Genomic DNA, 25,344 nt, shown 5'->3' with positions numbered 1-25,344 from the left:
CGGACAAGGCTCCCGATTCCCCGCTTATTCCGGCCCCGGGAAGCGCAGCACCGCCCGCCCCGGGACCCCGGCTGAGCACGCGGCCCTGCGCCCGCGCCCCGCCCGCCCCCGGCCCCGCCCCTCCCGCCTCGTACCCGCCTCTGCTCTCCCGCTCGCGCTGGCAGCGCCAGTGCGGCTGCGCGCGCATAGCCGCGCTCCGCCGGGGGGAGTGGGCACGGGCTGTGCGCGTGCGCGGCGGCCAGGAAGCCGGGCCTCGGAGCGGGGCGGGGGTGCGCTGGCATGGCGGAGGCGCGGCCCGGCGCAGGTAAGCGCGGCTGCTGTGCTCGGGAGGAGAGCTGGGGAGGGGGCCGGTGGGCTGGGCTGGGCGTAGAGGGGAGGAGCAGTCATCGCTCCGCAGCGATGCTGTGGGGCAGAGGGCCGCGCTGTGGCGGTCGCGGCCGGGCGCTGGCGTGTCGAGCAGCGCGGGCTGCGGCACCACCTGTTGCCGCCGCCCCGCCCCCGCCCGCCGCAACTTTGCGGCGCCTGTGGCGCTCAAAATGGCTGGGCTCGGCTTTGCCGCAGGGCGTGCTAGGGAAACTTTGCCTGAGGAGGAACGTGTGACAAACGAACGGGAGCGGCAGAAAAATATACGAAGAGGCGGTTGGTTTGTGGAAAACTTGCTGCTCTCTGCCCACCCGTGCCGGCGAGACCCGGTAGAGGGCGGTGCTGCCTGCGCAGGGCAGCCTGACCTGTCCCAGCGCCACGGGCTGCTGGAAAATTGCGGCGTTTCGTGGGGTCTCGCTGGGGTCTAGGAGCAGAGGTCCGGGGCGTGCGGGAGGCGAGGGGCGTCCAGAGCGATCTAGGCAAGGGCTCGCGGGTGGAGAGCGGCTTGGGGACCCGACCTGGAGTGGGATTGAACGCCACAAGTGCAAGAAAAGATTTGTTTGTTTGTTTGTTTTTCCCTTCTGGCTTTTATGATGCAGGTTCAGATTACCTTTCGTTTTACTGGGTGTGGCTGCTGACGAGGAGGGGGAATAGCCCTTCAAGATCCATATTCCAGCCTTGCATTTAATGATTTATCATGTATTATGGGCACTTAACGATAGAAGAACCCTTATGTAATTGTGTCTTGAGCACGTAACTAGAAATAACACTGTTGCCCAGAGTCATTCATGATATTTAGTGTGTTCATCACGTCTCTTGATTTTCTTGCAGTCTGGGTAGACTTCTCAGGTAATCAATGTCACTTTGGGGTCACTTGATGAGCTAACTCATTTCATTGTTTATAGAGTTGTTAGATTTCTGCCAGGAAAAATCCTGGACTTTTGTGGCTGGGGTGAAGAAGAAAATATGAATCGCTACTTTTGCAGCACCCTGATGTTAATTCAGATTAAGGTTATTACTAGCCTATATCCTAAATAGCATCCTCTGTCTCTTCTCCTCTGTTCTTGGCAGCCTGGCTATCATGACAGGAAAGTTATTTATTTTCTGATGGGATGAAGATGGGTCCACAGCTGCCTTGTGGGAAGTGGAATAGTCTGGGACATGGTTCAGAAAGCAGAGGCTGATGGTTTCAGTAAAGAGGAGCTGGTGCAGGCAAATATCTGCTTGTCTGTTTATGTTCCATGCTGTCAGGCTGCAAGTCAGCTCTGGTCCTGAAACCTTTTGTACGGTGTATATGTATTGGAATAAAGGGTCTTAAATAGGTATACTGAGCTAAAAATAGCTTTACTGAAAAGCAGTAGATTAGTCTGGATGGTACACCATTTCTACATTTTCTTCATAATACTTAAGCTAACACAGATATTGTCACATGGCATTAAGTTCTGGAGTTCATTCCTTGTTATGGTAATACATACTATGTTATCAAGAACCATCTCATAGGTCAAGAACAATCTCATAGGTAAGTTTCAAATTGTGCTTGTGCAATATTAGGATGGGAACTGGCTTTTGCCCTGCAACTTCATGGACAGACTGACTGTATGATTTTGAGAGCTTAAATATGAAAGGTATTTCTGCTCTCAGGGTAGATCAGGGGAAGCAGTTGAGGTTGAAGAATGACATTTTAGAGTCACCGCAGGTGTGCGGCCCATCAAGGATATTTTGCCAATAGTGAACAATTACTGAGACCCAGGGAATGAGTATGAGAGACAAAGGGGAAGAATATAAGAAACAAGGCAATTGTTAAATATTTATTCATATTGATATACCTTTCTCATTTCCAGCCCTGTGCACCGAGAAGGGACGTGTGGTATTTGTATTTAATAGCTATTAATGGATTTTTTTTTTTTTCCCCCCATCATTTGCCATAATTGCTGTTGAATGTAGTTTTGGGTTTTTGCCTTCACAATGAACAGCTGGGTCATTATACATGGTACAGTGCATCATTAAACTGAAGACATCAGGGAGTTGCTATAAAGCATTGAGTAGCCTACTGTAAGGGTGAACAGGAAAGTAAAAAGTTATAATACATTTATTCTCCTTATGCAAAATCCATTCTGTAGTAGATACTTCTCTTAGGATGATGAAGCTACCTGTGGCGAAGTTATATTTCTTTCCCTACTTTTATGTTTCTCCTATGTCATCTTGAAATGGGCTAGCTAAAACTTCATGTTTTGTTTAGAATGTGGATGCAGTGAATTTGGACAGTAGCGTAAAAAGATGAAAACATAACACTGTGCACTAATATACAGAGGGGGCTAACTGGCTGGAAGGCACCTCTGCAGGCAGAGACCTTGGGGTCCTTGGTGGATTATAAGCAGACCATGAGTCAGCAATGCACCGTCTCTGCAAGGAAGGCCAGCAGTATCCTAGGCTGTATTAGGAAGAGCGTTGCCAGTTTGTCAAGGGAGGTGCACCTTCCTCTCTGCTCAGCACGGGTGAGACCACCCCTGGAGCACTGTGTCCAGTTCTGGGCTTCCCTGTATGAGGAAGACATGGACATACTGGAGTGAGTCCAGCAAAGGGCCATGAAGATGATTAAGGGATTGGAGCATCCCTCACATGAGGAGAGGCTGAGAGAGCTGGAACTGGAGTTCAGTCTGGACAAAAGAAGTCTCAGGGAGATCTTAGTGCTGTGTACAAATACCTGATGGGAGGGAGTAAACAATATGGAGCCAGATTCTTCTCAGTGGTATTAAGTGAAAGGACAAGAAGTAACAGGTACAAATAAAACACATGAAATTCCATCTGAACACAAGAAGAAGCCTTTTTGCTGTGAGGATGGTCATACACTGGAACAGGATGTTCAGAGAGGTCGTGGCCTCTCCGTCCTTGGAGGTATTCAAAACCCAGCTGGACACAGTTGTGGGCAACTTGCTCTAGCTGACCCTGTTTGAGCAGGGTATTTGGAGTAGATGATCTCAAGAGGTCCCTTCCAACCTCAGCCATTCTGTGATTCTATGGTAATGGTGATTTTGCGTGTTAATCTTTCTCTAATAATTTCTGGCAAGAGTTGCGGGAAGGAAGCATATCTTTTATTAGATGAGCTATTACAGTTGGAATAAACAATAAGTTTTGGGTAGGCAGATTGTTTTGCATGAAAATGGGTTGCACTGCCTGAGTCTTTAAGCCTGAAACAGTGTAACTCCTGTTTAGGAAGAAATCCAACCTTTTGTAAATTTATGTCATATCTGGAAATGGTAGGATGCTGTAGGTGAATATATAAAATGATAAGAGAAGACAGAAAAGATCCAGCTTGGTGTTCTGTGTGGAAGAGGTTTACAGCTTCCATGCTATGGGGAAAGCCTCAGATTTCCATAATGCACCATTCCTGGGTTCTTTTGTGCTGCAGTGTAATATAAGTACCATAAGACCTGCAGGGAGTGTCTTCCCTGTAACTTGTGCTTTCTGTTCAGCTGACTGGACCATTTCTTGTCTGGATATATGCAGTGCTGACACAAATAGATTGTTGTGCATGTACTCTGTACATCTGTCTTCAGGTGAAAGAATTCCTTTTATTGCTTTAAAACTGAAGGCATCTGCCGTGAAATTACCTTTATCTTCTACTGGGAGCTAGTATATAAACAGAGCATATAATCGTAGAATATCCTGAGTTGGAAGGGACTCACAAGGGTCATTTAGTCCAACTCCTAATTCCACACAGGGCAACCTAAAAGTTAAACCAGATGTCTAAGAGCATATCCAAACACTTCTTGAACACTGAAAGACTTGGGGCCATGACCACTTTCCCGAGAAGCTTTTTCCAGTGCTCAACCACCCTCTCATTGAAGAACTTTTTCCTAATACTTCCCTTGATGCAGCTTTAAGCCATTCCCTCGTGTCCTATCACTGGCCACCAGGGAGAAGAGATCAGCACCTCCCTCTCCACTCCCCCTTGTGAGGAAGCTGTATACAGCAATGAGGTCACCCCTCAGTCTCCTCTTCTCCAGGCTGAACAAAGCTAGTATCGTCAGCTGCTCCCCATCAGTCATGTCCTCTAGTCCTTTCACCATCTTTGTTGCCCTCCTTTGGACACATTCTGGTATTTTTATATCCTTCTTGTATCGAGGAGCCCAAAACTGCACACAGTACTCAAGGTGGCACTATTTTTGGTTGAATTTGTGGGTGTCTCAATAAGAAGTGGTCAATTAAAAAATAAGTGCTTGTCAGAAGCAGTCAGAAAGACTGGTACTAATCAGTGTTGTTTATTTAGTTCTAGTTTTGTATTGATCTGAAGCTTCAGAAGGAAAATTGCAGTTCTTCCTATCTAGGCGACAGAGCTGAATTTATTTAAGAATAAAGAAGTACTACCTCTGACACCTAAGGGGCTATCCTGTGGACTCTTGTACCCTTTATATTTTTTTCTGTCTGGACTTCTTAAATGTTTTTTTTCTTTCTTATATTTATTCTTAATTATCAACTTCATACAGTCTCTGCCTAATTAAAATACATTGTTTAATGGCTCTTCAAAATCTAATTGAATTTAGCTTGCTGAAACTGTGCTAAGAAATGTCACTTAGGTATGATGTCTTTAAGTGGCAACTTCAAATGTCATTATTGATGTCTTCATAAAAAAAAGTACCTAAGTTATTAAGTTTGATGGCTGTACTAGTCCCCAAAATAAACTCTTTTTGAAGCAGAGCTTGTACTTATTAAAATGAGACATGTACTTACTAATTTGCTTCATATTTTTAGAAGTGTCCTTATCAAATTATTTTTCTGAAGGATAGTTCACACAGACTACCTAACTTTGCCAGGGCATTCTGGCTCTGTCCACAGTTAATGCTGAATTGGTGTAATGTGTAATGTTATGGCAGAACAGGCATGAAATCATGAGAGCTTCATATGCTTGTTTTTAATTCATATTTAAGCTCTTAAGGATATTAAAGTCTTCAATGCAGAGGTTGTTTCTAAATGTACTGTTGTTTTCTTTATTTTCTAGAAATACAGGCTGGAATCTAGCTTTGGAGGTTCCCTGTTTCTTGGTGTTTGTTTTTTTTTTTTGTGTGTATGTACATGTAAACATGTCAGAGGAAATTCAAGCCACTGTTAGCTACTGATTATTACACTTGTATACGTATTTTGCTGTTTCTTGTCTTGGCAGACATATATCAGTTTTAGTAGAATTTACCACTCCTTTGGAAATTTTTTTATAATGTAAAAGCAGGCAGTAGGAATCCTATTCATGGGTGATATAAAAAGTCCTAATGAATTATTCATATTTTGGAGGTGCTTTTAAATATCTGAATCCTGGTTTCCCATCTGTTTCTTCAAACTTAATAGATTATTTGGAAAGTGCTTTCAAAAATATCACTTCCACAGCTACATTTCAAGTACTGGTTATGCTTCTTGGAGGCCATGCTCAAAAGTCAATTTGACTGTATTTTAGAAAAACAGCATTTTAAAGCCATGTCCAGCGTGCTTTTTATGTCAGTATAAGATAGTATGTTTTACTGATCTACAAAACATACTTACTCGAGCTTATTTACTGCATTCATTTGCAAGCCCTCTGCAGCAATCTGTTTATAATTCATGCATACATTTTACATATCACATCTCATAACCAAAGAAACAATGGTCTTTAACAATAGAATATACTTTTTAGAGGCAAGCTGTGTGATTTTTGAAAAACATGGGTTTTTTAAACATTAAGAAGCTATTTGGTTTACCTTGTTATATCTACCTATCAGACTTTAAATTTTAGGGTATACAAAAGAAATCTTAAACCAACTCATAAAATGGGTGGTTTCAAATAAGGTTAGTATGTAATTACAGGATTGCATCCTGTCTTCAAATCAAAATATGTGAAACTCTAAGTGATCTATACTGAATGACTGCTGTTTACATTGTAATGTAAAAGGACTACATTTAATGTTTGTAGTCATCTTTATTAGGGATAGGAAAGAAACTGGCAAAACATTGGAAAAACTGAAAGTAAGTGTTGTTGTAGAAAGTGAAAAGGAGAAATTCAGATTTTGAGTTCTTTACACAGGATACATGTGCTAAGATGAGAAACATAGAATGTTTCCAGGGAAGCTGCTTGCAGTCCAGATTCTTTCAGATGTACAAGTCTAATACTTCGTACCTACTAGGGTCTGCAGTCCTAATGATAGAATAGAATAGTTCAGGTGGAAGGGACCTACAGTGATCATCGAGTCCAACTGCCTGACCACTTCAGGGCTGACCAAAAAGTTAAAGCATATTATTCAGAGCGTTGTCCAAATGCCTCTTAGACACTGACAGGCATGGGGCATCGACGACCCGTCTTGGAAGCCTGTCCCAGGGTTTGACCACCCTCTTAGTAAAGAAATGTTTCCTGATGTCAAGTCCGAACCTCCGATGACAGATGCAGGTTTGAGCCATTCCCATGTGTCCTGGCACTGCGTACCAGCGAGAAGAGATCAGCACCTCCCTCTCCACTTCCCCTCCTCTTGAGTTAAGATTGACTCTTAACTCAATTGAGTTAAGATTGAGTTAATCTTGAGTTAAGATTGACTCTTAACTCAATCCCCAGCTGTTTTGGAAGACCTCTGTCTGGTGTTCTGACTCTGTTGTCTCAAAATCAGGTTAGCATTACAGCTTAAAAAAAACCCAAACAAAACCCCAAACACTTTGTATTTGGCATTTATGTCTAGTGTAATAATACCATATAATATTATATAGCATAGCATATAATAATATAACAATACCATATTATAATATTAACATCTTAATATATTAAATATAATATATGATAATATATAATTATATATATATTGTCTTTGCAAAGAGAAAAAAAACCAGTGATTTCAACTGAGTCTCTTTTTAAAAACAAGTATGAATTATGTTACGTGGTTAAAAACTTCCTTAAATGTATTTTTAAATTCCTAATTTTTAGTAAGCTTAAAGCTTCACTTCTATGAAGTTGTATGTTATATTTTTTCTTTGGCCACCAAATCTCTCATAGTAGTTATGACCATTCCTAAAGGTTTAAAAACACCTGTTACATTTGAAAGTAAATGAAATTCACTGAAAAAGATACGTTAATGCTTTGAAGTGTTCTGGCTTTTTCTTCCCTGCAAAATGTTTATTTCCACAATCTTTATTGAAAAGTTAAAATAATAGGTAGTTGAGAGACCCAGATAGCGTTAGCCTTTTGGAGAGTCTCTTGTGTTCATAGCCCAAGTGCTTTGAATTGTCCTGAACCAGGAATAAACTGCACATGCCCTATTGTCAGAGGTAACCTACCTAACTTGTAAAATTGACACTAATTCCATGAGATTTTAGAAGCCGCCTCTTTTTTTTTTTTTTTTTTTTTTTTTTTTTTACACTACTGTGTAAGACTTAACCAATGTGCCACATCCCATTAAACTGTCCCTGATATTCACCTGATAATTCCTGTTGCAGGCAAGCCCCGCTGGCATGATGTGATATGAAATTGAGCAACATAGGATTTCTAACATGCATGTCTTCCTTTTATGTAGAGACATTAAAATGACAGGAGACCTCTCATGTAGAAGCATGGTTCACGTTGATGGCCTCATAACAGCAAAATAATTTTGCAAAGCTGTCCTGGGTAGTCCCTCTACCATTTAATACGTCTAAGTGTGGAACAGCGTAATCAGAGTTCGTGCAAGCATTTACTGTTGCTACTCTTTGGCTGATGGATTTTAATTTATATTCAAAGTTCTGTGTAATATTAAAATCTCAGATGTAGATGTATTTAAAGGACCCCTTTGTGTGTGCATATAAACATGGTAGGAAAAACTTCAGCACATGTTAAACACCAATTATTATACTTGTGTGTCTTGTATACATACAGTGCTGCTTGAAATGTTTTTCTTCACCTTACAATTTTGTATTCTTATCTTAACTCTGGGTCATTTAGTCTTTTTCTAATGATGACAAGAGAAGGTAACTTTACAAAGCGCTGTATGATTCAACACTAGTTTCTGGAAACTTGTTTGCAGTTGTTCTGTCAAGCGTGGGGTTGATTGAACTTCTGGACCTTTGCATGTATGGTAATTTTGCTGAAAAGAAATATTTATTTAATACTTACATGTGCGTTTTTATTTTTTCACTTTTTAGGTGCATTGAATTTCACTCCTGATGCTGCTGATTCCATTCCAGGAGAAAGACAACCTACAGATATAAACTGGGTAAATAAAGATAGGAAAGACTCTAACAGTAATCAGAATAGAAGTAATTTACCATTTCCTAGGCTGTCTTCTGAAAGAGGTACAGATTATGAAAGCTCTTCCACAAAGCATCATGGCTTTTGTAATCCAGAAAGTCAGTATGGGAATTCTGAAGACTTCCACCAATATTTTGGTACCAGTAAAAGCTTGAAGAATCGCAGCTTGCAAAGCCAGAGGTGGCACAGATCAAGAAATGATAGTACGTGTACTAGAAGTAAGATAAAGCAAAGTACTGTTGATGCTGCTGCAGGTCCAGGAATTTCAGATGCTGCAATAGTGCCTGGGAGAAGAGCACCTCCTAGAGGGTACAATGACTTTCTCTCCTCCGAGAGTGACAGGGAGGTACCTAATGCAGATAGCAGAGGGGCGAAGCCAAAGAAAACACATCTGATGCATGCATCTGGAAGAGGTTTCAGGGAGAAGGGAAAGCAAGTACATGACCGGGAAAAGAGAGTGAGCTCTAAACAGAAAGTGGAGCTGTTTGAAAATGTTCCATCTTTGGATTTGACTCAGTCTGACTCTTCAGAATCATCTGTTGGAAAGGCATTCTGTGATGCTCCTGTTGGTAGTGGGGATGAGCAGAAAGGCTACAATTATGTACACAAAAGATATCCCCGGAAGCCTGTGTGGAATAAACCCCCGGTAGAAAAGGAGTGTCAGAAAAGACATGATTCTCACCGTAGTAAAAATACAAAAGTAGGTAAGAAGTCTTCTCCTGCATATACTTCAAAAGATAAGAATGAGAGGAAGAAAGAACTCTCTGTGCACAAAAATGATGAAAACTTGACCAGTGAAATCAGGCATCAATTGTCTGATTCTGTCAGATGTAATGGAAGAAAGTTCCTGCTAAAAGGGGATCAGGCACCTGCACTTCATTTCAGCTGGACCCAGTACTGGAAAAAGCAAAGCGATGTACCAAAAAACAAAGAAACTCATACAGGTAAGCTTTCTAGACTGTCCTGTACTCCTGTATAAAAGATATGATCGTGAATAGTTTAAACTGCCATCACATTTGACTAGCTGAAGAGGCTTATTATTTCACATTAGGTCAGCATGGGTTTCAGAGGATAGAACTAAATGTAAATATGTGGCTTCTGAGTGGGGAGGTGTTCTGTAAGTTTACTAAGGAAGAACAGATTTTGTTTAAAGTTTGTTTGTTTGTTTGTTTTACTACCAAACTGCAAATGATGGCCTGGTCAGGCACCATGTTAAAACACGTATATTGTGGGAGCAGGGAGTAAATTCTGAGCATTTTGAACAATAGGACTTGAGAGGGACAATCCTAAAACTGATTTTTGCAGAATAAGTTTTCTCATGTTTTATGTAGAAGTAGGAAAATGCCAGATAGAGGAACTGTATTCTGCTCCTAACTGGATTTTTTCTGTTATTTTTCAACGGTGATATCAAAAGGTAATTAGAGAAAATCTTTGGATACTATTTTTGGAAGTTGAGAATAGGAACATGTGCCATTGACAGTGTAAAGCAGACCCACATATTTTCGCTGTCTGAGTGAATTTTGTGCCAACTCACACCATTAGGGACTGAAAACATTAAATGGAAATCAGCTAAATCTCTTCAATGCCACAGTACTGGCTTCTGTCTCTAGACAACCTAGGTAGCTTTTTCTTACTGTTTCACATAAGCTTAAGTGTGCACTGAGAAAAGTCTCATGTTATTCATAGCACCCAGCAGAAGTCCTGTTTTCTTTCAGAAGCAATAAGGAGAGAGATTTTCCTCCTTTTTTTTTTTTTTTTGGTCCCTTTCCAGTTGAACAAACACTAAGAATTATATTTAGTTGGTTTTTACAAAGCATCTCAACCTGATCTCCTGCTGCCCAGAATGATAGAGACAGGTAGGCTAGTTCTTGTTATCTTAACTGTGGTATTGAATCTTTTGAAGGTTTTGCTTCTCAGTGTCTCTTCTTTTTCAGAGCTGAGAAAGTAGTAGCATAATCAGGAAGCATAAGATAGTTCCAGTCAGAAACTTTGTTCCCTTAGGAGAAGCTCAAGGATCAAGATCCTCCTTGATCCCTTCTAACAAATACATTGACTTTCATGCTCCTGGGTTCTACTTGAATTGTAAAATTAAAGATACCTCAGTCTTTCTCCCAGCACTATTATTAAATGAAAAACATCATGTGCAATAAGCAGGAAGAGAAGTAGTAATCTTTTACAGGGAACTTAAGGAACTTCTTCCTCCAAAATGGCAGTCTTTCTTTGCAGGCTTTAGTTGGGCGCTGTTTTGGAAACAGTATCTGCCACTGTTTACAGTGAAGTGAGTCTGTGCTTTTTAACTATTTATGGGACCGCTATCTTTTGAGTAGAGTATAGCTTTAATCTTCTGGAGAAAAGTAGTATGTTTTAGGTGGGAATGCTTTCTTTGCAGTGGGTAATATTCATGGGGTACCAAAAGCAGAAATGACTGTTAATTTTAAATCTTGTGGTGCTTGATGCAGGAGAGCTGGAAGAGAAGCTTGAAAGTGCTTGTATCCTATTAAGGAGGGCAAACAGTGTTAACACTTCGAAGTTTGCAGGCAGCCATGGGCTTGCTTTCAGTCATGTGTGGTACATTTTGAATTGATAGTAATTTTTCTTTTGTTATTTTCATTTTTTGTCCTTCATTATGAGTTCTAATGTCCCTTGTATTGGCACCATCTAAAAATGGTACATTTTTACACTTTACACTTGTAATTAAGATATTTTAAAATTCTTTGGGCATAGATCAAATAGCATTTCTAAGGTGTATTTGGTAGCCTTACCTTGATGGGAGAGTTAATCTGGCAGAACTGATGTGGTGCCTTTTTTATGGTTACACATCTAACTATGTTTTCAGGCTGTTTTGTCTTTCCTGTGGAGTTCTTTTCTTATTTGCAAAGTTTTTTTATTTTCATGTTCTTTCATATGACTCAAAAGGCCTTGTACTTTGACTATTGTTTCCCAGTAATTCCGCTCCTAAAGCAGGCAGTTTATGAGGGGCTTGTTTCCTTAATCCAGGTACTTCACTGTTAATATTTTTTGTGTGGTCTTACAGGAATACTTGAGGATGGGAATGAAATTCAATTTTGGCTGAAACTTCTGTAGTTAAGAGCTTTAAGCTTTTTGGTTTAAACTTTATGCGAAGATAAATTTCCCATGTAAAGCGATGAGTAAAATCTCAAACTTCTGCCAAGCTTAAAACTACTAACTGATTTGTAAGATCAGAATGATTGCTATTCATCAACAGAAATTATTGTTGCCACTTTTGTGGGAATCTCATACTCCTTCCTTCTCTGAAACTAGAGAAATGCATACTAAGTATCAAACCGGAATCTTCCAGGAGTAAACTAATACCTTTCTTATAGCCACACAGGAAAAATAAGTTCTGTTATAATTTAAATGAAATCTTGGAATTTCACTTTAATTTTCTCAGCTAGCTGATGCTTCATGCACAGGTAATGCATTTTCTTTGCAGGGTCGTTGATTGAACAGCTGACCACAGAGAAGTATGAGTGCATGGTATGCTGTGAGGTGGTCCGAATAGTAGCCCCAGTGTGGAGCTGTCAGAATTGTTACCATGTATTCCACCTGAATTGCATTAAGAAGTGGGCACGATCACCAGCTTCGCAAGCTGAAGGTTGGTATTCTCTCTTGCACACACTTTCTCAAATATATGTAATAGCAAAGTTAATGTGTTTCTTATGCTGGAAAGCTACTTATAAATATTGTCTAAGGTAACCAGTAAGCTGTAAACAAATCAAGTTTTAAATAAAAAAAAAAATATAAAAGCATCCAAAGAACCCTGAAAAAAACCCATTTTTTTATTATTTGTATAATCCTCCTAACTGTTTTGATTCTTTCTAGTATTCTAGCTAAAATTAATTTCCAGGTTTGGATACATAAGTATAAGATCACTTAGTGAAATCAGTGTATCAAGATGGAAAGCTCTGTGGCTGTTTTTATACACCAAGAAATCTCTCATCTTCTGTCATCTGTGCTTGGCTCAGCAGTCAAACAGAAGCAGCACTCCAAGCATTAGTTGTCTGCTTTTTCTCAACCACTTCTTAGTTCTGTTCTCAGATCATGTACTCCTGAAATCTGTCACCAATGCCATGCAGTGAAGTGAAATTCAAAGAAGAGTGAAAGCTTCTGCCTTTGTCATTAGCTTAACTGTTTCAGATTCTTTGTGTTATACCACTTTTTGAAACTCTTTTACCACTTCATTCTGCCCTTTGAATGCTTTGGTGCAAGTTAAGGCTGAATTGCAGCCTCTCTGCTGTGTTCAGTTGTGTGATGTGAGGCTCTGAAGACTGTGATGTTAATCTTGAAGTAGGGTTAATTTTTTCTGTACCATGCTTATTTAGCATTTGCCATTCTTCATGTGTTTTTCTGTCTCTCTCTGGGCAGACCGAGGAAGTATGGTCTGTCAGCTACTTCCAAATGTTTGAGAGAAGTTCTTACAGACTGTAAATCTCTTGCAGAAAGGATTGGTTGCAGAGTTCTTGGATTTCTGAAGATGCATAGACAGACTTCTGGGTAGGGCTGGTCATGCTTCATACTGACAGTAGAAAGGAAGTTAAAATATCAGCACAAGATTTGAAACATAAAGGCATTGCAATGTTTGAGAAGGGAACAGATTTTGGGGTAAGACTGAGATCCTAAGCCAAACTGAGAGTGGCTACTGAGAACCTTTATCTCCTGGCTGTTTTTCTGTCACCTTCTTTGGAGCTGATTTATCTCCCTGAAACGGCTTGTTCCTTGATCCAAGAGTAGCTGCTTGTGTAAGGGAGGTTTTGCTTATCTGTCAAGACAGTGACCTTAGATGCTTGAATCCTGACAGCATTTCAGATAGCTGTATCTTTTGGCCATTAGCTTTTCTTATAAGAATTTGTGGACTAAATACGCTACTGTATCATGTGTATGAGAGACCTTGAGCTAATCATTAATTGAAATTAAAGGTGGTAGCCTCAGTAGCACTGATTCCATAGTTCCAGTAAGGACACTGATGCATATTTCTTAACCTGCAAGGCCCTGCTACCCTATCTTGATTAGAACTTGTACTTCAGAGTGTACTTGTTTTATGGTAGGTTGTTTCAGTGTAGATTCTACTTTTCAGGATTTGTATAATGTTGAGGAATTCACTAGAACCCTGGCAGTAATTATTGTCTACCAGAAGAGAAATAGGACAGTGTAATCTACCTAACTCAGTTATTCGCTGTTTTTCCGGAAGAGGAAAAAAAAATGGGGTTTTTTTGACACAATTTACTTTAAATCTGCTCCATTCTGCAAATGTTACAATGAATTACAGGAAAACTTACCTAATCTCAGCACCCAAACTTTTCACTACTACATTTCACTTTCAGCCTACTGAGAATGTTTTGTTCATAAGATCAGTTTTGAGTGTTCATTCCTTTATGTTTTTGAAGCAACTGAATGTTTCAGTGAGAATGTCCCTCCACTTGGGGCCTTACAGCAGCTCTTATTTCTATGACACATAGCAGGAGGCTGAAAGTATGTATGCGTACATAATTTCTCACAATTTTTGTGATCACAGCCTTCTGTCAGAGAAACCCTGAATACTTGGATGAGGTAGATAACATCCTTGGGTATCTTCTCATGTAGTTCCATCTTCCAGATCTTCCAGTAATGGGTATCTGTTATGAGGAAAAAGCAGGTGTGGATCCCTCGGGGACTAGGCACAACACTCAGCAAGTGAAAGCTTTGGCTTTAATGGAAGTGTAGCATTACCATGGTGGGAGCCCCGGGACACCAATGCTAATCACATGGGGACCCAATGCAATGGAACCCTGCTCAGGAGTGAAGCGCAAAGGAATGCACCACAGGGATAAAACTTGTGCTGATTAACATGTGGTCCATATGCAGTGTCCTGTTTTGCTCATTAGTGCACTTGCTGATGTAATGCAGGTGCTGTTATCTGAATTCTGAGATCTGCAGCTGGCTGTCAGGTTGGCACCCATGCATAGGTGGGGGAAATGAAGTATCCTGGGTTACCGTGTCAATGAGATAAAACATGCTTGGGACTCTTATGTACATGGGTGGGAAGAAGCAAAGAACTATCCTAGGTTACAGTAACAAAGTCTTCTCGCACCCTACAGCATCTCTCTTCTCAGGGACTCTTTCAGATGTGTTTTACTAAAGGTGTCTTCCCTCAGAGGCTTTTTGCCTTCTGTTGTCTTGAGGGTCATCTGAAAAATGATTTTTAGTTTGGCCAAGCCAGGTGAAAGAATTTCCTGATTACCTGTGAGGAGTCATAGGGCATTGCGCATTCTTGGTCTGCGTAGACTGTCAGTGGCACTCAGAACTAGAGAATGAATTTTCGTTGTGTATTAGAGATGTCCTGATCAGGAGGAGGAGCAGCTCTGCTAGGCATCACTTTGTCATCATGTGGAAAGATTCTTTTCTATAAGGAAGAACATAACTTTCTCCTTAGCAAGCATTTTTACTAACATTTTGAATTATGTCTTGGAGGAATGTGACCTTTAGATATTGCACAGCTAAGGTCAATCTGACAAAAATACCTTCATTGCATACAAGATCTTTTACTTTGTTATGCTTATAAAGGGGAATTTGTTGTCTCTTGTCCCCTTCCTTCTTATACTTCTTTTAAAAACTGATGCTTCAGTGGTGTTTGACTTATCTCCTTGCATTGATGGAACAAAAGTTTAAGTCATTTGGTCCCTTCTTTGCAGGAAAGGTAGTTTTACTGGTATTTTTATTTTGGCTGGAAGGATTGGAGTTATTTGAGTTATCACAACTGACTGTCTCTCTGCTGCCCCTGTCCTGCACTTCCAGATGAGCTAGTGGTCTGTACCAATCCAATATTGCCCTCTAAGATGGCTTCCTTGTTTCAGTGGTCAGAATATGAATCTACTTGCCTTTTTTCTTTTTTCCTTTTTTCCTTTTTTTTTTTTTTTTTTTTTTCTTAAGCCACGCTGTTCAAGAGCTGAAGCCATTCTGTGTGCTTTGGCTATTAGACAAATGTTGTCACTTTTTTGTTACTGGGACAAATGCTTTTGATTGTGTCTAGCTGAGAAGTCAAAGCAATAATTTATTCTGATACAAATTATCTCATTGGAGAACTGCATAAGACCTCTTAGAAATGGTAACTTGAAACTGCCAATGTTGATTCTAGTATATTCTGCTACAGTTGAAGTGACTGAAATCTTGTTTGGAGTTCTTTTCATGTACCTAGCATTGTATACATGTTGAAAATTCCTGCTGTACTGCTGCCTTTGGCAATGTGGCCTTTTAGCATTCACTCTTTATTCCAGCAGATGTGTTTGGATCCTTTCTTATGTAATCACCTATGACTCATCGTAGGCAAACATGTAAAGAGAAAAGTTGCTTGTTTGAAACTACATGTAAAGATCCGTAGTCTGTATATATAATTTCCAGTTCTTCCTACTCAAGGATCTTTTGAGCCCTTTAATCCTTTAGGATTCTGGAAACAGGAGATCATTCACTGTGCCTTTATGACAACAGGAATGCAATAGGAAGGGGCAGGGTTCTGAGCATGGTACCACACATAAAGATTTTTGTGGCTGAAAGTGCTACAGATAGGGATGCTTGCAATATGAAAGTGTATAGAAAAAATTTTGGTAAATAATCACAAGTAAGGAATCCTTTTGTCCCAGAAGGAAGGAGAGGATAGCAAATTCTAAAACAATCTGTAATAAACGGGAGTGAGGTGTGTTGATTTTTCCGTAGACAACTGTCCTTTTGGTGTCTTTGGTTGGAATTTTGCCTGCTTCGCTCCTGTTCATTAGAGGATTCATGAGACTGGAATGTTCATTCAGTAGAGTCATCCTCATTCTTACTTTCTTCAGTAATCAGGACTTGTAAAGAGTCATTACAGGACCACTCCTTACAAATGTGGGTGTCAATAATCATCCTACTGTTATTCAATCCTACTGTACTTGCATCTGAATCCAGGAAGAAAACTTTTATTTCGTGAATTTTTGGAGGAAAGTAACCGTGCATGTTCCTTGTGGGTGGACCCACATGAATGTAGTTATGTCTTAGAGGAGCAAAGGATAATCAATGATTAAGAAGAACAAAATTTATCTTGAAAAGCTGTTTTCCTTGGTAAAACCTTCCTGTTTTACAAGGACCTTCACTATACTCTAGAGAAACTGTTGCTTGTAGAAGACTCGGCATCCTGCTCGGGGAGAGGTGTTGATAGGAGAGGCCTTCTGCTGGCTTCCTGAAGCTTTGATGATAGGCTTACCTTCACAGCTTTTGAAAAACATAACATGGAATAACAATGAAAGAAATTATATTTTTAACGTAATAGTTAAGTATACTGTACAAAGTAATTCTATAGGGAATCCCTTAGGGTTGAGTATCCTACCTTTGGGAGGGGCCACATAAGCTTTGTCCCCTTTCAGTCCCCCACTGCCAGTTTTTACCTGTAGCTTTTAACACTTCTCTCTGAGATGCTTCAGTTTGTAACAGTCAAATAAAAAAAAATCGTGGTCAGGAAATGCAAGTTGGTCTTGAGCATGAATATGAGAGTATACTCCTTGTGCCACTGTCATACGGGTGCTCAGCTCATAATTGTACAGCTCTCTGCAGCAGTCTTGGTGGCACAATGAAATGAACCAGGATAACGAGGGGTATGAATAGGCATCAAGTATTGAAAAGAATAGACATGCTTTAGATTTGCATTTCAAGAGTGTCCAAGTAGTCTATAATCTGTATCATTTCCAGTTTGTGAAAATCATTGCCGTCGTGCATTATGATGGCTAATGTAAGAAGTCTCGTATCCAATTGATAGCGAACCTAGGTGTGCCTGTCAACACCTGTCAACCTGCACAACAGTGCAGTTGTTGTGTCACACATAGGGTTTCCTGTTTGCAATCCCTCCTGTATTCATAATGTGAAAATATCATAAATCTGGTCACGTTTCTTAATCACAAAGAACAGTTCTAAAATCATAGCTTTATTAATTTACCAGCACACTAAATTGATTGGTTAAGAGAGACAGTAAGAACTAATCAATTTATATGTGTGTGTATATATATATATTTTTAATCTCTCTCTTTCTCTCTCTAAAAAAAAAAAAAATCTCTCTCTCTCCTCCCTGCCCTGCTTTGTGTTCAGTAGTGCTCTCACACTGGTATTCTTCATAGCCAGATATGTACTGAATTTGGGAAACATCTTCATGAATGTCGTTTTCCTTACACTGAAGTTCTTCCTTTACTGCTAACCAACACCCTTCTGAAATGCAGAAGCAAGAAAACTACTATTTAATAAAATAACAACTTGGAGAATAATGTCCTAGTCAATAGCTAGGTATTGTCACCTTTAAATTAATTGAAGTAGATTATTCTGATTTATATAGCACTGATTTATTCTGGACATGAAGCAATACTAACTTGGTCTTCTACAAGACACAAACTCATAACATGAGACGATAACGAAAAGGAAAATACAGGTTGTGCTTAAGACTGTAGGTAATTATATATTTCTCACCAATTTCCAACACTTTAATGCTTTTTTTCTCTCGCATCTTTAGATATGGTGAAGACTGTCTATATTCTAGTAGAATGTCTTATAACAGGGTATGTGATAATAGAAAAAGTGCGATTTTAAAATTTGTTCTTGCCTCTATATAAAGTTGGAGCCTGATCAGATGAAGTACCACTTCTGTGTGTATCTTGATACTGTATAAAATGCATTTTTATTAACATGCTTTCTCACCACTTCTGAGTAAATGGAAAACTTAGTTTGGTTGCAGCTGTGGTAAGAAACCCAGTGAGAGCACTTATTCTAGGTTTGCAAATTAGCTCCTTTATTTACTTCAAGTCATTTTTATCTTTATTTTTTTTATCTACAGATGGTAATAGTGGTTGGAGATGTCCAGCTTGTCAGAATGCTTCTACGCAAGTTCCTAAAACTTACACGTGTTTCTGTGGTGAGTTTCTTGCTTGCTTTTGCAAAGAAAAACAATTTTGTCACTTTAATTCTTTTTCTTAATTTGAATTCCGATATTGCTGCTTGTTTGCCTACATCCCTGAAGTTTAACCTTGTTTAAAACTTTGTTGACACTGGAAGGTGGCTGTGCAGAGAATCACACACATGTTGCTTAAAACATTTAAAAATGAAATATTAAATCATAAGTGATAAATATTTTCATATCACTGTGTAAAAATAGTGATTTTTATAAAATAATAATAGAATTGGGCTGCTATCCTACAAGCTTGCTTTCTGTAGAAGGACTGAAATAACCTGCATGTGTCATGTCTTTCTTGAGTTGGGAGTACGACATTCACTAAGCTCTAAGTGTACGACAAAAAGGGAGAAATGAATGATGTTACTTAGTTGCATACATGCAAATAAACTTTGTTTCGGATTTACACTTTGAAATTTGTGTTGATTTCATGTAGCTTTCCCTTCCTTAAGTCAGAGTCACTGGACAGTTTCACCTTGCTTTCTACAAAACAGAATATTCTGGAATTGAGACAGGAACTGGGAGTCAGTGAACTTGCCCTAAAGAAACTAGACTTATGCTGTAATAGGTAACAATTTTATCTAAAGTTCTCTTTATCTAAATGTGTCAGTGCATCAGTTAAGAACAGTGCAATGCAGGTAAGACAGAGTTTTTATATGACAATGTGTGAAATATTACAATTACAGGGATAATAATTCAGTTACCATTAATGTTTTGATTCCAAATGAAAATTACACTTTTAAGACAGGTCATCCATCTGTTAAATAGGAAAGAAATTCTGCCTAAGCTTAAAGACTGTTTCACAGTTTTGGGAGATGTACAATAGGAACCTCAAGTTGCCCACAGGGTTAATACTAGCAGAGCACTGTGTTGGAACATAAGACTTTAATCTTCTATAGGTAACTTTACATTAATGATACAGCATTTGGACATCACCAGTTGCTTATGCAAAGCTATCTTCTATTTGATGCAAAATACTACCTATTTGTTGAGTATGGTTAAGTGTGGGGTTTTTTTTTTTTCTCACTATTCCATGAGGATATTCCTAGTTTAGTTTTCTTCTTAATCTTCTAATTTTCAGGGTTTACTGGGGTATTCAACTAGTTTAATTGAAACTCCAGTGAATAAATGCCAAATGTGGTGTTTACTTGTATTTTACTAACTTGCTACTTGTAGAATACACAAAAATGTCCTAAAAGTGTTAAAATTATATAACTGTGTCACCAAAAACACATTTTCTTGGTGTTTTTAATTGTTGCAACTCAGATTTGTAACATTGGCTCAGTTGCTTCATTGTTAATTTCATTCCCCTCTTGCAGAGAGCCAAATTAGGTTTGCTTGTGTTAACCATGGCAATTAACTTTAACCTTGATGATCATCTCATGCACTCAGAGCTATAAGATCTGCTAACAGCATTTCAGATCAATTAAAATATGGTTTGAGTACTTATCTGAAATAGAGAATACTTGAAACTAACATACGGGATTTATCAGTTCTTGTTCAAGACTTCCTGCCGCATTCATAAAAATGTCAACCTTTAATGTTTAGATTTATGTAGAGTCTGCTTCTTTTGAGAGAAGTGACTTTTATAATTTGCCCAGTCATTTCATTCTGCCCCTATTCCCCATCACCTTACCAGCTAGATCTTACTTTCTGGCAATAGTGTCTCTTTGTTTGTTTGCTTGTTTTCTTCTGTGTTGAGGCAGCAAGGGAGTTTCACCCTTTAATTTTCTTACCTACTATGCACCCTGACTAACTAAAGGGGACTTTTAATTTTCTTCTATTTTATCAGTTTAATTTAATGTAAAATACTAGCTACCTAAGTGCCTGCTGAGAGCATAGAAGGAAAGAATCTTCTAGAGCTTGATATTTCAGTGGCACTTACTTTTAAAGAAGTTGAGTATATATTAACACTGAAAGCTGAGAAAAACATAAAACATCTTGTGTCATTTTGTTTTTCAAAGACTACTGCCAGTATTGAAAATACAGCTTTTTCTTTTTGGTGTGATATTTTTCTCAAATTCAGTATTGTATTCAAGGCAATAAATATGTTTTTGTCTTTGTCATGGTTTAGGTAAGGTGCACAATCCTGAATGGAATAGAAATGAAATCCCACATAGCTGTGGGGAACTTTGTGGAAAGAAGAGACAGTGTTTGGACTGTCCACATCTTTGTAACATGTAAGTAAATGTTTATTATGGGAATATTGAAATGATCCAGAGAAAATTTCTGAAGACTGTATCTGGGTATTTTTTGACTATAGGATATGGTTAGAGGTGTATTTGGCTTATAGCTCAACTGAAGCCTGGAAGAAATAGAGGCTATTTGTATGTCTAAAGTGAGTTCATCAGAGAGGATGAACAGGAGGTCAGCAACAACAGTTGTAGCAACATTTCCATTATATTTTAGGAACTGAACCAGCTGCCTGACTGCGTTTCAAGAACTTTCATTGAAGTAGAGAAATAATAGTGAATAGAAGTAATTTTAAATGTGTGTCCAGTGGTCCACCAGACATTTTAGGTGCTGCTTTTCCTGTAATAGTCTTTGTCTATCTTAATCTAAGAGCAGTGGTACTTGGTTAAACTAAAGAACCGCTTACTTCTGTCCTTTGTTTCTTTTTCTTTTCTTTGGCTTGTAAACTGTTAAGAGGGCATTATATGTATTTATCTATTTGTTGAGACCACCAGATGGTTGAACCAGAATCCCTCATGGAGATCTTAATCAGTATACATAATTCGGATTGGTTTTGCTAACATTTATTAGTATAATTCAATGAAGAGAGGCAAAGAAGACCAGTTCTATTTTCAGTTTTGGATGTTTTCCTTTAGATCTTTTTTTAGCAGTGTGGTAGTATTATATTGATAAGGTTAACAGCATTAGGCAAGCTTTTTCAATGTATAAATGTGCTTGCTAGTCAGAAAAATAAATCATATGTTGTTCCTAGTGTATCTAGCTTCATTTTCCATGTGTGGCAGTTGGTCCATAATGCCTGTTGATATTTCTGTTTTGAGAAGTTTTTAATAGTCAGAAGCAATTGTTTCTGCTCTTGGTACACAATCAAAAACTTCAGTCATTCCAACAAATAGATTGTCATCTTACACTTTTTCCAAGGTTTACTAAAACTTAGAACTTTACTAGAACTTTACTCCAAACTTTTTCTTTAATGCGTTCTCTCAAACGTATTTCAACATCTTGTTGAATGAAAGAATATTTCTTTACTCTTTAATACTTCTTTCCCACACATGAAAATATTATATTTGATTTCTTTTCAGACTGTCATTTCAGTGCTATAGCTGTTTTCTTAATTCATCGTCATACTAGATCCTCCTCACTGTGGTTTGCAGAGTAAAACTGAAACACAGATCAGCTTTCAGACTTTGCTTGATGTAGCTGATATCCTGACTCAGCAGAACACTGATTCTCTTGGAGGCCAGCTTCTGGCCTCCATCTCAGGAGAGGCATGTGTCCGTGGAGAACTTCTTTGCCCAGTCAGAAATAAGTAGACTCCTTGGCTACTTTGAGAACTCCCCGACTGCAGTTTGCTACCTGACAAACTTTCCTATAGTGCTTGGAAGAAACAGCTGTTCTTTTCCTCTTCTTTCCTGTGGCACTCTACAGCAGAGGTTCAGTCTCTGGCATTCTCTTCTGGGAAGTCTTCTCAACAGTGGTGGCAGTATTGTGCCTATTGAAAGCTACAAATTCATAGTCCCTGGTAGTCTGATCTGCATCAAGAGCTTTGAAAATTGTGACTTTTTAAAGTCCCAATTTGCTACCAGTTTAAGTTGTAGCAAATTTGAAAGTGTTATCATTCAGCATTGTTCCACATGAGTAAAACCATGCTGAGATCATCCAACCCTGGAGGTAAGGAAACAGCAAGAGTGCAGATCAAGATAATGGGTGGTTTTGGCACTCTCTGATTTGTGATAGTGATCTGGAGAGGAATGTACTTTCAGCATCAGTGTTACCCAGTTTTGGACATTGCTCAGTATATGTTGGACACTTCTTCCTCCCGTGTGGGAATCTTAGGTATTTATGAAGACACACTCTGCCTCTATCTGCTGTATCAAAAAGCAAGTAGAAACCTGGTTCCCTCTTGCTGTATCAGGAAGTGGTGGAGTTAGAAATGCGGAGCTTTATCATCTGAATGCATCTTTCGCAGTCTATCTTACCACCTCCTCTCCACTGGACAACCTCAACTGATCTAGAAGTCCGAATCATGATCTGTATCTGGGCAGAGTTTTCCCTCGAGAGAGTACTCAAAGGTGGACTTGTTGCCCTCGGGACCAGGAGTCTGTTCTGTGGTTCTTGCTTGAGTTTAGATGATCTCAGAACTCTTTCTTGCAAGCACTTGTTTCTTTGGATTGTGGATCTGCTGTGTACCTTTTTCCCTTGCTCCCACAGGTTCCCATAAGGTGATAAGGTTTGAACCAGAAATGCCATTCTGCTCACTGGGATCCTAAAAGCGCCCCCCCCCCCCCCCCCCCCCCCCCCGCCAGTCAAACATTTCGTGTCATTGTCAAGACCTTCTGCCTCACAGTGTGACTGGACAATGAATTCTCTGGAGTAAACTATTCATGCTCTTCTCAAGTCTGTGTGACTTTAGTTAATAGTATGGCTGTGTCCATTGTTATGGGCAGTGGACTGAGTCTGGCGTGGTGTCTGAGTCTTGGTGTGGCGTTCCTGATGTTGCCCTTTCTCCAGTATTTAATACTGTCTATTCTGGGAAGCCTTTTGTAGTTGAAGTACGTGGGACTGTCATTTAAAGTCCAGCTCCATCCATTGTCTTCCAGTTGAGCAGACCTCTGTATCTGCAGTCCGTGAGCCTGTGACAGAGCTAATCTGGATGAATCCTGTTATGAACACTATTTATTGGTGGGACTTGAATCTGAGTCTTAGGGAACCTGCTTTATGAGTCATGGGATTCTTGCTTAGTTTCTTATCTTTGTGGCTATTACATCAACAATCACAGTATGGGAGATTGAGATGCTTATAGCTATCCTCTGCTCTTTATATCAGAATTACTTATGCAGTGCCTAGCAACAGAATCTGAATTGCAGTATTGTCGATCAGTTTTCAGAAACCACACACCATGTATCTACACTGCAGCTATCTGATGTGATGTTACCAGGATCAAACAAACATCATCCCCTTTTCTCCTCATATGTGACATCACAGGAACATTGTTCTCATTGCTTTGCATTGGGATACTTGTATTTGCTCCCTCTGCCACATAGATGAAATGTGCAAGTACAGGAGGTGGTGTAAGTAAGCCATTGTAATAGTTGGTGGTGGTCTAACCTTCAGCCTCCCTCCTGCTGCCTGCCTTGTGTATACATTGTGTTATGCTATATGCTAGCCTTGTGCGAACGATTGTCCCCTGTGGAATGAGCAGCTCTGAGAGTGATGTGACTGGTGACGTAATCTTTTGGTGGTGGCAGTTGTGCTATTCCAAGTGCTGCTTAGGTGGTTACATTATTCTTAATGTAATATGAAGTAGCAAGTCGAAGTGGATCAAAATGGATTAAGTTACTTGAGAATCTGTTTTCCCTTTAAAACTGAGTAAGCATCAGACTCTTGTGGCTGAGGAGAAAGAATCGGATTAAAAGTCATGGGAAAAGATTTGGATCCTTTTACTTTAATACTTTGTAAAGTGATTAGTTTTATCAAGAAAACATTAAAAATACAGGGATTTTCCCCCTGCTGTGTTCCCTGAGTAGGAAATGAGACCTTCAATTAAATCAGAAGGTGGCAAATTCAGAATGCATCAAATGCATTCTGCTAGGCAGGATATCTCCTTGCAAGAAATTGATGCAAATAATTAAGTTTCAAAAGAGAACAGATCCTGATGTGGGTAATAAGAATGTCTAGAGCTCTCAGCATCACATAAACGCTTTTGGAAAGGATATTAAAGCTCATATCCTGGTTGAGAGATTAGGATGACAGCAAGGTTCAGGCAAGAAGTGTGTTGTATGTGGGAGGGGTCTAATTGATCATAGTTGTCTACTTTGCAGTGTTAGACCATTGTTTTTGAGGCCTTTGTCTTTAAGCACTGTCTAAAATTTTGTAATAAGATGTATGCATCCTACATATTTTCAGTTTGAATCAGAGCTATGTTTCCTTAGGTTTTATGACCCTGGTGGTTATGGCTTTCAAATTATTTGGCATCTCTTTTACACTTGTAAGGAATGTCTGAAATTGGTGTTCAAATTTAAAAAAAGAGTTTAGAGAGATACAGGAATTCTTCAGCCTACCAGCTTACACCTATGTGTTGATCCCCTTTATACCACCAGAACAAATGATTTTCTACTGAAGTGGTATTTTGGTTATTCATTTATATTTTGGGGTTTGGGGGTTTACTCCCTTCCTCCCCCCGCCTCGCGTATACATATTTTAATGGTTGGCCAATTCCCAACTGTATTTCCTGAATCTGACTTTTTTTTTTTTTTAAATGTAGATATCATTGTGTTAATCTTCTTTCCGTGGTGTAGAGTTTAGTTGGATGCTTAAGTGTGGCACTAGCTAGCCCATTTTGGTGAAAATGAGTGAGACTACTTTATACGGTTTTAATAACAAATCTTTAATATTTGCTCAGATTTATTGAAATGGGTTAGTAGCCATTTATATAAACAGCTGTCTTGGCAGAGCTGAGGAACAGGCAAGCAGCTGTTTGAAGAGAGTGCTTTGCAAGCCTTTTGCTAGTGTAAGTTGTGGCGTGCATAGCCCTTCACAAAGTGGGTTCTCTTCGCATTTTTAGTTTAAATACACTGAAATTCATTTCACTCTGTTAGGTTCTACATCA

General features: G+C 39.3%; 1 protein-coding gene across 13 annotated transcripts in view; it reads left to right on the top strand.

The window, feature by feature from the left end:
* Positions 1 to 211: 211 nt before the first annotated feature.
* Positions 212 to 25,344, top strand: part of NFX1 (nuclear transcription factor, X-box binding 1) — a 71,559-nt gene continuing 46,426 nt past the window's right edge. For all 13 annotated transcript variants that reach the window (XR_014229566.1, XR_014229567.1, XR_014229568.1 and 10 more), the window contains exons 1-5: positions 212 to 304; positions 8,488 to 9,537; positions 12,048 to 12,209; positions 18,432 to 18,509; positions 20,620 to 20,725. Coding sequence is in view for 10 of the 13 variants with exons in the window: in XM_082325016.1 (XP_082181142.1) it covers positions 280 to 304; positions 8,488 to 9,537; positions 12,048 to 12,209; positions 18,432 to 18,509; positions 20,620 to 20,725 (1,421 nt within the window). In the remaining 3 variants the exon portion in view is untranslated. The remainder of the gene's footprint in view (positions 305 to 8,487; positions 9,538 to 12,047; positions 12,210 to 18,431; positions 18,510 to 20,619; positions 20,726 to 25,344) is intronic.

This window comes from Platalea leucorodia (genome assembly GCF_965183815.1).
Source record: "Platalea leucorodia genome assembly, chromosome: 1".
Taxonomy (NCBI): domain Eukaryota; kingdom Metazoa; phylum Chordata; class Aves; order Pelecaniformes; family Threskiornithidae; genus Platalea; species Platalea leucorodia.
The sequence above is the reverse complement of the archived record's forward strand: the minus strand, read 5'-3'. Positions and strand labels throughout refer to the sequence as shown.